This window comes from Microtus oregoni, unplaced genomic scaffold (assembly GCF_018167655.1).
Source record: "Microtus oregoni isolate MIOR12 unplaced genomic scaffold, Mior012 000104F_ref0000108, whole genome shotgun sequence".
Taxonomy (NCBI): Eukaryota; Metazoa; Chordata; class Mammalia; order Rodentia; family Cricetidae; genus Microtus; species Microtus oregoni.
The window spans coordinates 2,548,158-2,563,998 of NW_024544718.1; the positions used below are offsets into that span (position 1 = coordinate 2,548,158).

At 43.6% G+C, this 15,841-nt stretch overlaps 1 protein-coding gene across 1 annotated transcript in view; it reads left to right on the forward strand.

Annotated features, from left to right (window-relative positions):
* The window catches only part of LOC121443321 (acyl-CoA wax alcohol acyltransferase 1-like), a 53,654-nt gene that overhangs the window by 9,392 nt on the left and 28,421 nt on the right, over nt 1–15,841 (forward strand). The window contains exons 2-5 of the mRNA XM_041645039.1: nt 5,866–5,976; nt 6,231–6,301; nt 6,671–6,875; nt 8,180–8,354. Of these exons, the coding sequence (XP_041500973.1) occupies nt 5,866–5,976; nt 6,231–6,301; nt 6,671–6,875; nt 8,180–8,354 (562 nt within the window). The remainder of the gene's footprint in view (nt 1–5,865; nt 5,977–6,230; nt 6,302–6,670; nt 6,876–8,179; nt 8,355–15,841) is intronic.

Here is a 15,841-nt window from a genome sequence, read left to right on the forward strand (position 1 = left end):
CTGTAAAGTGAGGTTCTCAGTGTGCTAGTGCACACAGGATGCCGACTAGCAGTGTCTCCTAATCCCTGCTCAGCACTCCCCATCTCAGGCCCGGCTTATTTCCACTTCCACAGTTATTCCTTTCGCCTTTCTCTTCCTGTCCCTGACCTTCTCCTCCTGATTTAGCACAGAGATTTCCTAAGGGGTAGGCTCGGCCAATGCTTGTTCAATTATTTTAATCACATCTACTCTGACAAGTAGTATTTATCATTGATTTAGTTCCAAAAAAAAAAATCAAAAGAAGCACAAATTTTTTTTTTTTTTGGTTAATCTCACTACGTTCTTGGATTTCTGAAAGCACTGGGCCAACCGCCAACACTCAGACTTTGGCCATCGCCCTGAAGCGTACTGTTTCTGCCTAGAAGGGACTTGGGCTAATACTGAGAACAGCTGGTCGCTCTAGCCTGACAAGCACACAGAGCCGTCGAAGGCGTTTCCTTGGTGAGAATAAGGTCACAGGTGCTTTTCATCCAGTTAACTTTCACCTGCCACTTGGAGAATGTGGAAATCCAGGTTACTATACAATTCTATGTAGCAACAGCTCAGCCTGAGTCACCGCCCTGTACTGGGCAATATGCTATAGCTGTCTTCTGGGGAGAGAGACAGACAGATGTGGTACTCACAAGCAAACACAATAAGACAGCAACAGACAGAGGCACGAGTATTATGTTGCAAGTGTGCCGAGAAGGAAATTTTTAATTCTGCTTGGGGAATCATCAAAGATATCTTCAAGGAAGTATCTTTTAAGGTAAGCCTTGAAGGATGACGGAAATTTGGTGGGCAGAAAGTTGGAGCGAAGGTAATCAGAATAAAAGAACAGAACGGCTGCTTACATAGAAGTGGACTGATGTGGTGTGGTCGAAGGCTGAGTGAGGACTGACTGAGCTGCCTGGGCACCCGATTCCTCTGCTTCAGCCTTCTGGTTCATTCCACAGCTATGTATACCATCTACGCTACTCAACATAATGCTTTCATTAAGTGAATAATTTCTGTAGTCAGAATTCTTTTTTGAGCTGAAGTCTTTATTGCTACAATGAATTCACCTTTAGTCGTTCTATGTTCAAGAAAGCATCCCAACGATATGCCACCCTCTCATATCCCCTGCTGTCCCTGCGAGTGGTGAGAGGACGACACTCTGAGAACCAGCACGGGAAGTGTGAGGGCAGATACTGCGAGACAGGGCTAAGAAATACTTGAGTCTGATCAGGAGAGAACTCCGTAAATATGCTGCGACTTGATTTGCTCAGCAGCACATTGATGGGTTTTGGAAAAGGCGAACATGGAAATGCATTTTAAAAATGTCGAGGCGCAGTTCCGAAAACTGGAAGGGAGTTCCCAGCAGCTGAAAGCAGACAGAAGGCTACAGGGAAGATGGGAAGGAATTCCCCCTCCCAGCACAGCAGTAGCAATGGAGATGGAGAGAGGGGGATGAGTGGCAGAAATTTTTTATTTAGGAGAAGGAAAAATGTCAAAGGTGGCCTCAAACCATTGAACATATGACATTTATCCTGAGGTCTGAAAAGTGATTCAGAGCTAGCCAGGCAAACAGCTAAGGAAATGGCATGCCGGTGGAGAAGCCCTGAATCCTAATATCAGAATGAGCTGAAGGGCCTGAAACACAGTACAATGGAAAAGTCGGGGACTGGATCTCAAAGCGCCCGCCATCTAGACCAAACCCTGGAGGCTGGGCTTCTTTCAAAATGGACACTTTCCTAACACATAAATTCTGCCTCTGCCTCCCCAGAGCTGCAATTATAGGCACACGCCACCATGCCTAGACCATTTATTCTCTTACCTTTCTATATTTATAGCTAAGTGAGAACCAATAAGTACTCACCAAGTCATGGGCATGCCTTTTTGACACATGTCCCTGCTATGTGCTGCACAGTGATAGAATCAGATTTAAATTCACTCTACTGACTACACCCAGATCCAAGGGAAAGCAGGCAATTGGCTTCAAAGACATGCAGACTCACCTAGAGAGATAATGATGGCTTTGAGCAGGTGGTCGCCTGGAAGTGGGGAGCAGAATCATTTGAGCGATAGCAGAACTGGGAGAGATCATTAACTGACTCAAGGGAAGCCATGCTTCTAACTCAGTGGTTCTAGACAGTTATATTATGGTCTCAAAAACCTAAGAAATTAATCAAATAAATCAAAGGAGCTGGGGAGAGGGTTCCACGAATAAAGCATTAGCTACACAAGCGTGTGGGTTGAAGTTTGGCTCCCCGGAATCCACCTAAGACCAGGCAGGGGTGTCCGCTGCCTGGAATCCCAGCACTCAGGAAGCAGAGACAGAAAAATCCCTGGAGTACACTGACAAGCTCGGATAGACATTGCTGAGTTCAGAGAGAAACCCTACGAGCCATCAAGGAAGACAAATGACATCAACCTTGGGCCTGCACCCACACAAATACACCCCCACACTTTCGCCTGCACGTGTGTAAATATGCATATGCATGCATTCATAACACACACACACACAAGAAAAAGAAAAATTACCTCTAGGGGAAAGCACCTTCACTACTTGGATTATGCACTAAGAATTCTAGCAAATGAGACAAGATAGTAAAGTGTTACAGATAGCATGATTACCCAGAAAAGAATCCTAAGAAATTTATGATGCATTCATGTACTTGTGTATTTTTGGTTTTATTTTTTTCTTCTTTTGTTTGTTTTTTAGGCATTCAGCAGACTGAAGTAGAAAGATTGCTAGATCGAGGCCAGTCTAGGCTGACTACACAATGAGATCCCATTTGAGAAAGAAAGGAAGAGAAGGAGGGAGGGAAGGAAGGAGGGAGGGAAGGAGGGAGGGAGGGAGGATGAGAGTTAGGAGGATGGAAAGAAGGGAGGAAGGGAAGGTCAAAAAAGAAGCAACTGAAAATAGACATTTAAAAATCAACACCATTAAATACTTCCTTTAAATACTTGCTCAAATCAAATACTTATACATTCAACAAAAAGTTGATGTTGATAAGCACCTACTTAAAGAACAGATAAAGATCTCAAATAGCTAGAAACTTAAATTTATACCTCAAGGGAACTAGAAGCAGAACAAACCAGATTCACTAATGAAAAAGGAATAATAGAGATCAGTACAAAATAAATGAAATGAAAATATCAACAAAACCAAAAGTTAGTCTCTTGAAGACAAAGATAAAATTAAATGTTCAGCTGATAAACCAACAAAAAAGTGAATATTAAGTGAAATTTAAAAATTGAAGAGACATTATAACTACCACCAGAGAAAGAGTGGGAATCTCAAGAGACTTCTATGAGAAATATCATATAAACAACAAATTGTATAACCTAAACAAAGTGGATAAATATCTAGACATACACAACCTAGCAAGTATGGATCACAGAAAAACAAATATAAACTATACAAGTCAGAAGATGTGCATCTACTAATAAGAGTCAGTAATCAGAAACCTCAACAAATCAAAGCCCAAGATCAGATGACATTGTCACTGAATTTACTAAACATTCAAAGAAGAGTTACTATCAACAATACTTAAACTCTTCCCAAAAAGCTAAAGAGGAGAAGGGGTCCAATTCATTCACAAAGTCAGCATCATGGGGCCTGGAGAGATGACTCAGCAGTTAAGAGCATTGACTGCTCTTTCCAGAGAATCTGGGTTCGATTCCCAGTACCCACATGACAGTTCACACCATTGCTATATGGTAGCAACTGGCTGCTTGCACATAACTTTCTTCCTGTGAGGGCTTTGCAAGTCAGGGCCTACAGACCCTGATTTGGTTGAAGTGGAGAACCAGTGGTCATGCCCATCGGAGGCTACCAAAAGTTTTGTGTCAAAAGGAATTTGGTTGATTCCCCCACAGTTCTACAAAGTGAGAATATTGGGAAATTTTCCTTCTAGCTGCTTTTCACGCAGGTTTTATTTGGGTCATGTGTTGGGGTGGGCTGAAAGGTGACTGGACATCACATTTTTAAGAGCAGGAGGGATGCTCTAACTCCTAGGAGGAGAGGAGCTATCCTTAGAAGATTCAGACTTTCATCCTGGGGGCAGAGCTCAGTGGTAGAGTGCTTGTATAGCATCTGTGAGACCCTGGTTCCAATCCCTAGTAGGCATTCGGCACTCAGGAGGCAGAGGTAAGAGGATCTCAGTGAGTTCAAGGCTAGCCTGGTTTATGCAATGAGTTCCAGAACAGTCAACAGTATGTAGAGACTCTCTTTGTCTCTGTCTCTCTGTCTGTCTCTGTCTCTCTCTCTCTCTCTCTCTCTCTCTCTCTCTCTTTCTCTCTCTCTCCTTGACATAGAGTCTCATGTAGCCCAGGTTCATGAGGTATCCAAAGATGTCCTTAAATTCTTGGTCCTCCTGCCATTGCTAAGATCACCGGGTTGCACCAACACGCCAGCTCTTCTACCTCTTGAAATCCCACATTTGTGGTCAGAAAACAGTGCTGACATACAGGCATGGTCTGCTGGAGTCTACAAGAAGACAGGAGACTGGAGAAAACTAAAGAGCAGCTATCAGAAGAGGTGGACGGTTTCCTGGTAGTTCTAGCTTAAGCATCAAAGTCAAATAGGGAGGAAGTTTAGAGGAGGTATCAGAGGACTTGGCATGGTCTGGGGAGCTCCCCTTCCCCGTGTGTAGGAACACTGACAGCAGACTGTTGTGGGAATCAGAGAGGCGACAGAAAATCTGCACCGCCCTAGACATTTTGAGGAGCTGGGGAAAGGCTGTATCCAGTACCACAGCAGCACTAGCTGAAGCGAACACAAGAAAACCCTCTCCTCTTCATACTGAATGTGCAGCACTGGATTGGCTAGCCCTGAGACACCATCTCAAAGCCACACCTGCTGTTTTGGTGTCTTTTTCATTTATTTGTTTGTTTGAGAAAGGGTCTCGCTATGTAGCTCTGGCTGTCTTCAAACTCACTCTGTAGACCAGGCTAGCCTCAAACTGGTGGAGATCCACCTGCCTCTATTTCCTGAGTGTTGGGATTAAAGGTATGCACCGCTATACCCGGCCTGTGTTGATGTCTTGGCAACATAAGGGCCTCTGTAAGCTGCACTCTGTGAGCTGCACCTTGGAGTACTCAGAGCAAGTGGCCTAAGACTTTATGCTGATTTAAAGTGGACCCCACTGCCGAGGATGTAGTTCCGTGGTAGAGCACTTGTCTAGCATGAACAAGGCCCTGGCTTCCATCTCAGGAGAAAAAAATAAATAAATTTGTTTTTTATTAAATGAACAAATTTATTTAACAAAGTCAGTGTTTTATGATACTGCTGTAAGACGTAACATGTGTGTATTTTCCAGCCTCTCATGTCTCTTTGCTAACAGAGTCACACTCCCCTCTTCTAAACAGTTCGGAAGCCTTTGAAGGGAACAGAATAAATACAATAAAGCAGTTTCTAATCTACACTTTCTTCACAGCGTCACACTGCCTGGACACTGCAGGTAGGCCTCTACCCTCAGAATGTGTGGTCCTATCAGTTCAACAAAACAAGGAAAATCTAGCTTTTGTAAGGAACTTCCTGAACTGCCAGGGTGAGGACAATCAGCCACCAGCCCAATGTGTTTCTCTTCCCTTTTGCCAAGCAGTTCTGTCCTTTGACTCGAGCTGAAGGCCTGCTCTAAGAACTTCATCTCAGACTTCAGGAGGACCCAGATCCAAGGACCCAGACAGCAGCCTGAGGCAGAGCAAGAGATAGGCAATGGCTGAGGGGAAAAGAGAAGAAGGTCCCCACAGCAGCCTTGCCTGCTCCCTCAGTGGAGAGGCAGAGGTGACATGAGGCTGTGAGAGGTGTATCAAGCCTCAAGCGAAACTGAAGGGCATGTATCGTTTGTGTCTCCTCAGGAGCTATTCCCATCTTAGGTATACCCTATTGCCTGCTCTTCAGTAGCCTATGGCCCTTAGCCGTGCTCTCCTTAATCTGGCTTGTCTGTGACTGGAACACACACAGCCAAGGTAAGAGATGTGGACAGGGTTGTGGGCCCTTCTGTGCTAAGGGTGGAGTCACAGGGACAGGGAAGAGGGAAGTGAATGGAACGATGAGGAGAAGAGGAGAAAGGTCTGGCTAGCTCCCCATGAAGCTTTAAGTGCCTAAGAATGAGGCTGCTTCTGTAGCCTGAGGAACAAAGGGCAAACTCTTCTTCAGCTCTGGGAGGGGTAGAGGGACTAGCAATGGTTCACTCGTTCTTCTCTTTGTCCTCTGTCCACAGACGGTAGGCGTTCAGCTTGGGTGCGAAACTGGACTCTCTGGAAGTATTTCCAAAGCTACTTCCCAGTAAAGGTAACTAAGTGCCTTTCCTTTGGGTGCCCATCTTTCTTCCAGATGCCCTTGCTCCTTATTGCTTGAACTCCCTGTCCATAAGGAGACCCAGGTTTTCAAGGGCTCTGACAGCTGGCAGTGAAAGCGAACACTTAGAGGCCTGATGTAGAACATAAATCCAAAATAGATGGGCAGGTGGGGAGACGGGTGAGCAATACTTTTCTACCGTGTCAAACCCAGGCCAGCATCACTTAGCACCACGATCCCTGGAGATCTCCATGACAATAACATCCTAATGAGCAAAGATCTAGAGGCTGTTGGCTTGGCTCTGAGTTTTCACATCCTTTCTTCCTTCTGCTTGATCAGTCTCTCTCAATCTTCCTCTAACAGCTGGTGAAGACCCATGACCTTTCTCCCAAGCAGAACTATATCATCGTTAGCCACCCCCATGGCGTTCTCTCTTTTGGTGCCTTCGTCAACTTTGCTACTCAGGCCACTGGCTTTTCCAGGATTTTCCCATCCATCACTCCCTTTTTAGCAACTTTGGAAGGAATCTTCTGGATCCCAATTGTGCGAGAGTATGTAATGTCCATGGGTAGGTACAAGAAATCATCTCATTCTGAAATCCAACTCAAGATGTCTACCCCAATAAGCGCCACAGTCGCTTTGTGATAGAAAACTCAGTTGACTTTGTTAAAGAGTTCAGCTGGCGTTGGGAGTATGTGTCCTAGCATCAGTTTCTGTACAAAGGATGAGAGGCAGTTCGATTGGGCAGCAGGGCAAGTTACAGACATTCTCGAGTTGCCAGGATTCCTTACAAAGGGTAATCAGAAGGCTAAGTGCAGAATCAAGCCCAAATGGAAAGCAGAGAGTAAAAGCAGCATTCTAAATGTAAATACAGGGGAAATAGTACCAGATTCTTTTCTGAGATGGCAACTGGCTCCTTTCAGCTCTCCTTCCAAGGCACCATAAAGACTTTATGAAGTCTCTCATGCCAGTTAGTACATACAATCTTGGTCCATGTCCTGCATCTCATGGGAATCCCTTCATCCTTGCTTAATATGCCAAAGGATAAAGGACAATCACCCATCAGAATTCAGAACAACTTCTCAGTGCCAGGCTTCAAACCAGGACACTGTGACAGATTCCCTTCTCTCTGGATGAATGTTTATCTTTCTGGACATCAGCAAACAACTGAAGGCAAACTAAAGGTAAGCTACATTTATCTTGAGGGGAATCTCAGAAGACGGTTCAGCGCCCCTCTTAGGTTGGTATGTCCAGGTATAAGGGTTTCTCTCGATGGCTAGATCTTGTATGCAAATTCTGCCATCCCAGTAGAGGACAGAAGATTAATTCAATGCAAAAATGGGATTTCAAAGTGATGAATGTCTGCAGCTTTTGTTGAACAACAGAATGTCATCCACATTCCATTGTTCATCTACCTTTCAATTTGGCTTGGTCTCCCTGCTCACCCAAAATCCGAGTCAAAGGGTCCTTTCAGCAGCTTACACTTAGGGAGGAAGCACACTGGTGGTGGCTAGCCTGATTACCTCCAGAAGAAATACCTCTGGGGGATTTCCATAGTGGTCAGCCTGGACAGAAAGTAAGTAGCTCTACAGTCTATGGGGAGAAAGGGAAAGGGTTCATCCGGAAGACAAGAAGCTATAAATAAAAGCAAGGGGAAAAAACAGTATAGCCCTTACCATAGAAGTCCAAAGTCCTACCAAGGTAAGCAAGCAGCTGCCACTAAGAATACCTTCTCAGGCTAGGGCTAACCCAAGGCATGAAGACCGAAGACAGAAGACAGTAACTGTCTCTAGCAGGAAGATCCTGGGAGAAGCCTTCTCCCACATTTGGGCACCAAGTTCGTTCTATCTACTTGACTCTTTGGTTTCACAGGTATATGTCCAGTGAGTGAGTTGGCCCTGAAGCACAAGCTGACCCAGAAAGGCTCTGGCAATGCTGTGATCGTTGTGGTGGGTGGAGCTTCTGAAGCCCTCTTGTGCCGCCCTGGAGTCTCCACAATCTACCTCAAAAATCATAAAGGTTTTGTGAAGCTAGCACTGAAGACAGGGTGGGTCTCTAGGTCTGGGGACTCTCTTGTCATGGTGCCTTAGCCCTCTGTAGCTCTATCTACAATGACATCCTCTCTGGGAAACCTGCTAGATACCCCTTTCCTCTGATTATTTCCTGTTGCCCTTCACATATGCCTGGGGGTGTTATTTGAATCCCCAAACACTTGGTGGGCACTTTTAGATCTTGAAGTTGGGGAAAGAAGAGCAGAAAAGGATTCACTAGTCTGGCACTCTGAGAGAGAGTGGCTGTGTTCTCTCATTCACTGGGGGGCCCTGAAGACCACCTGTAACATGAGTGGGGGCCCAGACCTGCTTGTTGTTGGGGTTTTTGTCCTGCCCGGTACCCCAGCTGTTTAGTCCCAGAGAAAAATCACACATAGGTCTCCATAAATTATAAGCTGATTGGCCCATTAGCTCTAGCCTCTCACTAGCTAAATCTCACATCTTGATTAACCCATTTTTCTGATCTATGTTAGCCATGTGGCTCAGTACCCTTTTTCAGTGAGGCAGATCACATCCTTCTGCTTTGGTGGTCTGGGCAGGAATGGGAGTAATCAACTTCCTCCTTCCCAGAATTCTCCTGTTCTCATTGCATCATTTCTACTTCCTGTCTGGTTTTCCTGCCTATATTTCCTGCCTGGCCAATCAGCGTTTATTTATAACATGATTGACAGAATATAGACAATTCTCCTGCACCACTTCCCCCTCTCTCCCCCCTCCCCACACCAACCACCCAAGGGCAATGAAGGGACTGGCTGAGAGTTCAGGGGATGGCCACTCAGGGGATGCCCCCAGAGAGTGTTTGCAGCAGCTGTCAAATACCTACTGTGTATCAAGGTTAGTATAGGACATTGAAATACAGGAATAAACAATATCTGGCACTTATGGACTCACAGTCTAATGTAGATGACAAATACATGCACATATCATAACAAAACATATGCAGACTCCAGCTCCTTTACACCCCAACTACTATCCCCATACATTAGAGCTACTATCTAAGCACCCATTATCACTCAACTGGATCATTACAACTCTTGGAACTGCTCTTTCTGCCTCTGTCCTTGCTTCCCCCACCAAGATTCTATTCCCAGTTGTAGCTAGAACAATCCTGGTAACCATGAGTCAAGTTGTATCACATCTCAAAATGCTCCCAATGACTCCCAGGCCACACAGAGCAAAAGGTCTTGAAGAAGCTGGTCTTCAGCCACTTCCCTGACTTCATTACTTACTATTCTTCCCATGGCCTCCTCCATCGCTGCTGGTAAACACCATGAGTATGGAGATTTTTCTTCTTCCTTTGTGTTCGCTGGTGTATCCCCATGACCTAAAACAGTGCTGGCACAGAAAAAAGAACTCAATGGAAATGGGTTGGGAAAATGACATGTGATACATGAGACATGCAAATTGCTATGACAGCATCAATTTATAGAAAGACCTTGTCCGAGACTAGATCTTTCATCAGAGAGTGACATCTGAGCCGTGTTAAAGTTAAAATATGAGTAGGAGTTGCCAGTCAGAATGAAATGGGGAAAGAGCCAGACATTGTGGCAGTTGCCTGTAACCCCCCTTACTCTAGAATCTGAAGAGGGAAGACTACAAGTTCAAATCCAGCCTGGACAAGTTGGCAAGATCCTGTCTCCAGCTTAAAAAAAAATTAATGCCTGGGGTTCTTCCTAGTGATAAAGTACTTACCTGGCATGTGCGAGGTTGTGGGCTGAATCCCCAGCACCTCAAAACCAGTACAGTAAGCAAAGAAACAGAAGTGAAAGCTCAGGCATTGGATGAGGAACCAGATGATATATGCAGCACTGCCCTGGACCCGACCCCAGGGATTCAATGAGAACCACAGGGAAGGGAGAATTTGGGGACAGAGGTGGGTTTTAAAGATGTGAAGAGATGCCAACCGAGCCAGAAGTGCTGAATGAATTGGCAGTCCAGCAACTGAACCCCCCACCCATGTAACCAAGACAGACTGGGTAAAGGGAAGACAGGAGAGGACTGGTGAAGGCTGACTAACAGAGGGGGTAGCTCTGTCACGCCTTGGCGCTTTATGACAATGACCCAGTTTAGGAGTCTTGGAAGTTGGTCATCAACTCCATAATAAAAACAATGAGAAGTCAACGAACTCTGTGCTCCTTCCCCACAAACCTTGGTGCCGTCGTCGTTAGTATTTAGGTTTAAGCTTGGAAGCTCTACTTAGAACAGAACTGGGTTGGATCCCCTAAGGCAAGGCCCTTATTATTTAAGGACGGGGTCAGCAGGGGGCCTGAACTGTGGCTTCTGAATACAGATAGGACTCTGTCAACTATGCTGGTGTTTCAGATGGCGGTGCAGCCCCACTGTTTCACCCCCAACAACGAAGCTCCAGAATAAAGCACTATGCAACTTCTTCCTAGTCACCCTGAAGTTCTGCTAATGTGCAGAGAACCCGTTTCTTTTCCTCAGCCGTCCTTGATGTTTTTTCTTTTTTTCTTTCTTTCTTTTATTTATTTATTTATTAAAGATTCCTGTCTCTTCCCCGCCACTGCCTCCCATATCCCTCCCCCTCCCCCAATCAACTCCCCCTCTCTCATCAGCCCAAAGAGCAGACCAGGTTTTCTGCCCTGTGGGGAGTCCAAGGACCTCCCACCTCCTTCCAGGTCTAGTAAGGTGAACATCCAAACAGCTTAGGCTCCCACAAAACCAGTACGTGCAGTAGGATCAAAACCCAGAGCCATTGTTCTTGACTTCTCAGCAGTCCTCATTGTTCGCTATGTTCAGTGAGTCCGGTTTTATCCCATGCTTTTTCAGACCCAGTCCAGCTGGCCTTGGTGAGTTCCCAATAGAACATCCCCATTGTCTCAGTGTGCGGGTGCACCCCTCATGGCCCTGAGTTCCTTGCTCGTGCTCTTTCTCCTTCTGCTCCTGATTTGGACCTTGAGATTTCTGCCTGGTGCTCCAATGTGGGTCTCTGTTTCTGTCTCCGTTCATCGCCTGATGAAGGTTAATATTCAGGAGGATACCTATATGTTTTTCTTTGGGTTCACCTTCTTATTTAGCTTCTCTAGGATCACAAATTATAGGCTCAATGTCCTTTATTTATGGCTAGAAGCAATATATGAGTGAGTACATCCCATGTTCCTCTTTTTGGGTCTGGCTTACCTCACTCAGGATAGTGTTTTCTATATCCGTCCATTTGCATGCAAAATTCAAGAAGTCATTGTTTTTTACTGCTGAGTACTACTCTAATATGTATATATTCCACACTTTCTTCATCCGTTCTTCCATTGAAGGGCATCTAGGTTGTTTCCAGGTTCTGGCTATTACAAACAATGCTGCTATGAACATAGTTGAGCATATAATTTTGTTGTATGATAGGGCCTCTCTTGGGTATATTGCCAAGAGTGGTATTGCTGGGTCCAGGGGTAGGTTGATCCCAAATATCCTGAGAAACCGCCACACTGCTTTCCAAAGTGGTTGCACAAGTTTGCATTCCCACCAGCAATGGATGAGTGTACCCCTTTCTCCACAACCTCTCCAGCAAAGGCTATCTTTGGTGTTTTTTATTTTAGCCATTCTGACAGGTGTAAGATGGTATCTTAAAGTTGTCTTAATTTGCATTTCCCTGATCGCTAAGGAAGTTGAGCATGACCTTAAGTGTCTTTTGGCCATTTGAACTTCTTCTGTTGAGAATTTTCTGTTCAGCTCAGTGCCCCATTTTATAATTGGGTTGATTTGCCTTTTACGGTCTAGTTTCTTGAGTTCTTTACATATTTTGGAGATCAGACCTTTGTCAGTTGTGGGGTTGGTGAAGATCTTCTCCCAGTCAGTGGGTTGCCTTTTTGACTTAGTGACAGTGTCCTTTGCTTTACAAAAGCTTCTCAGTCTCAGGAGGTCCCATTTATTCAATGATGCCCTTAATGTTTGTGCTGCTGAGGTTATACATAGGAAGTGGTCTCCTGTGCCCATGTGTTGTAGAGTACTTCCCACTTTCTCTTCTATCAGGTTCAGTGTGTTCTGACTGATATTGAGGTCTTTAATCCATTTGGACTTGAGTTTTGTGCATGATGATAGATATGGATCTATTTTCATTCTTCTACAGATTGACATCCAGTTTTGCCAGCACCATTTGTTGAAGATGCTCTCTTTTTTCCATTGTATACTTTTAGCTCCTTTATCGAAAATCAGGTGTTCATAGGTTTGTGGGTTAAAGTCAGGTCTTCTATTCGATTCCATTGGTCGACTTCTCTGTTTTTATGCCAATACCAAGCTGTTTTCAATACTGTAGCTCTGTAATAGAGTCTGAAGTCAGGGATGGTAATGCCTCCAGACGATCCTTTATTGTATAAGATTGTTTTGGATATCCTGGGTTTTTGTTTTTCCATATAAAGTTGATTATTGTCTTATCAAGGTCTGTGAAGAATTTTGATGGCATTTTGATGGGATTGCATTGAATCTATAGATTGCTTTTGGTAGAATGGCCATTTTTACTATGTTGATCCTCCCAATCCAAGAGCAAGGGAGATCCTTCCATTTTTTGGTGTCCTCTTCAATTTCTTTCTTCAAAGACTTAAAGTTCTTGTCAAATAGATCTTTCACTTCCTTGGTCATAATTACCCCAAGATATTTTATGCTATTTGTGGCTATCGTGAAAGGTGATGCTTCTCTGATTTCCTTCTCTGCTTCCTTATCCTTAGTGTATAGGAAGGCAACTGATTTCTTGGAGTTGATCTTGTATCCTGCCACATTACTAAAGGTGTTTATCAGCTGTAGGAGTTCTTTGGTGGAGTTTTGGGGGTTGCTTATGTACACTACCATATCATCTGCAAATAACGAAAGTTTAACTTCTTCCTTTCCAATACGAATCCCCTTGATCCCCTTATGTTGTTTTACTGCTATTCCTCGAACTTCAAGCACTATATTGAAGAGATGCAGGGATGGTTCAACATACAAAAATCTGTTAATGTAACCCACCATATAAACAACCTGAAAAATAAATATGATCATCTCATCAGATGCTGAAAAAAATCCTTCGACAAAATTCAACCTACCATGAGACCCAGCTATATAACACTTGGGCATATACCCATAGGATGCTCAGTTATACAAGGACACTTGCCCAACTATGTTTATTGCAGCATTATTTGTAATAGCCAGAAGCTGGAAACAACCTAGATGCCCCTCAACCGAAGAATGGATAAAGAAAATGTAGTACATTTACACAATGGAGTAGTACTCAGCTGTTAAAAACAATGACACCGGGAAATTTGAAGGCAAATGAATGGAACTAGAAAAAAAATTATCCTGAGTGAGGTAACACAGACCCTGAAAGACAAGTTTGATATGTACTCATTCGTAAGCAGATATTAGCTGTAAAATAGAGGACAGCTATGCTATAAGTCACAGCCCTAGAGAGTAGGTAACATGCCTGTATATCCCTAGAAACGCAAATCAGTATCACCTTGAAACCCTTTCACTGCTAAAACTATAAAAATGACAGCATCAACTATCTGTTGGATGTTGGGAAACCAGAATTCTTGGGCATTGCTTATGAAAATATAAAATGGTGACGCTACTTTAGGAAAATACTGACATTCTTCAAAAAATTAAGCATTGAGTTCTATATATTTTGGGGTTGGTTTTACTTCGACTTGATATAAGCTAGAGTCATTTAAGAAGCGGGAATCTCAATTGAGGAAATGCCCAAAATGGCCCATGGGGAAAACTCTGGGATGCATTTTCTTGATTGATGGTTGGTTCTGGAGGGCCAGTTCACTGTGGTGTCGCCATTTCTGGGCTGGTGGTCCTGGCTACTGTCAGAAAGCAGGCCCAGCAAGCCATGGGGAAATATTAGTTTAAACATTTGGGTTTTTTGTTTATTTGGTTGGTTCATTGGTTGGTTTAGGTGTTTTAGGTGGTTTATTTTCCCCCTTTCTTTCTTTCTTTCTTTCTTTTTCAAAAAGTTTTTTAAAGTCTGTTTCTTCCCATTACAAATATTGAGCTTTATTGAGAAAGACTTTTATTATGTGGTCTAGGATAGTTCTGAACCCATCAGCTTCCTGGCTTAGTCTCCCATGAAATGGTGAATTTTGTGTTGTGTGAATTCTGTCTCAAAGAAAAGGGGATATTTAAGGAAAAGTATTGCCACTGGCTCATATAGCTCAATAGAACAGTGCTTGACTAATTTCATGAGGTCCTGGGTTCAATCCCAATAAGTGGCAAAAAATAAGAAGGGTCTTAAAGGAAAAATAATCATGGTAAAATGTTAATGAGTCTTATTTTAAAGCAACTTGTCAGTTCACCGGAAGTCACAGGAGTAGAATCTCTTGAACATTTATCCAGCTTCGTGCAATGATGATATCTTATAGAAATGTAATGCAGTATCAAAACAGGCAATTAACTTGATACAGTATTGCTAACTGAATATAGGCCTCATTCCATGTTCCCCATATTCACATGCATAGCTTATGTCTGTGAGCACTTCTGTGTGCACAACTGGCTCTCCACATAGATTAGTATAGCCATTATGCTCATCATATTATAGAACTGTTTCATCACCACAGAGAAATGCCCCATGTTACTCAGTAAAATACTGCCTTTACTAATGTCGCCCGGCATTACTCCTGCTTTCTCCATCTCTAAAGCTGTGTCATTCCAAGGATGGTATGCAAGTGGAATCAGAGAGTGTTCAATCTGCTGAGATCTGCTCTTTTCACTAAGCGCAATGCCCTAAAGATCTAAGTTATCACGTATCAAAAAAGCCTTCCTTTGACTGAGCAGTAACTGTTTCATAGCCTGGTTGTGGCACAATTGTTTAACCATTTATTCACTGAAAGACATTGTGTTGTTTTTAGTGTGTGTGTGTGTGTGTGTGTGTGTGTGTGTGTGTGATGTAGTGTGATGTGGTGTAGAAGTCAGTTCCACTCACCCTGGGTTCTGATGCTCAAACTCAAGTCGTCAGGCTTGTACAGCAAGTACTTTTATTCTCTGAGCCATTTCGTTCGGCCATAGATTAGTTCTTCAATACTGCTCATTGGACATATGGCTTGTAGATCTTTTTTCTTCTAGTCTGTGTGCTGTTTTCAACTTTTTGAACAAAGGTTCTTGCTGTGTAGCACAAGCTGGCCTGGGGCTCATGTATCTCAAGCTGACTTTGAACTTGCGATCTTCCTTTTCTCAGCCTCCCTCTTCCACATGCTGGAATAACAGATCTATTTTATGACATCAAACTTCTTTTCAACATTTTTAAAAATAATTTACTTATTTTTATTTTATGAGCATTGGTGTTTTGCCTGCATGTATATATGTATGAGGGTGTCAGGCCTTGGAGTTATAGTTGTTAACTACCTTATGAGTGCTGGAAATTGAACCTGGGTCTCTGAAAGAGCAGCTGGTGCTCTTAACAGCTGAAAAATCTCTCCAGCCCTCTTTTCAATATTTTAACAGGGCCTTTTGCAAAAAAAAAAAGTCACTTTTGTTGGAGCCCACTTACGAATTTTTTTCT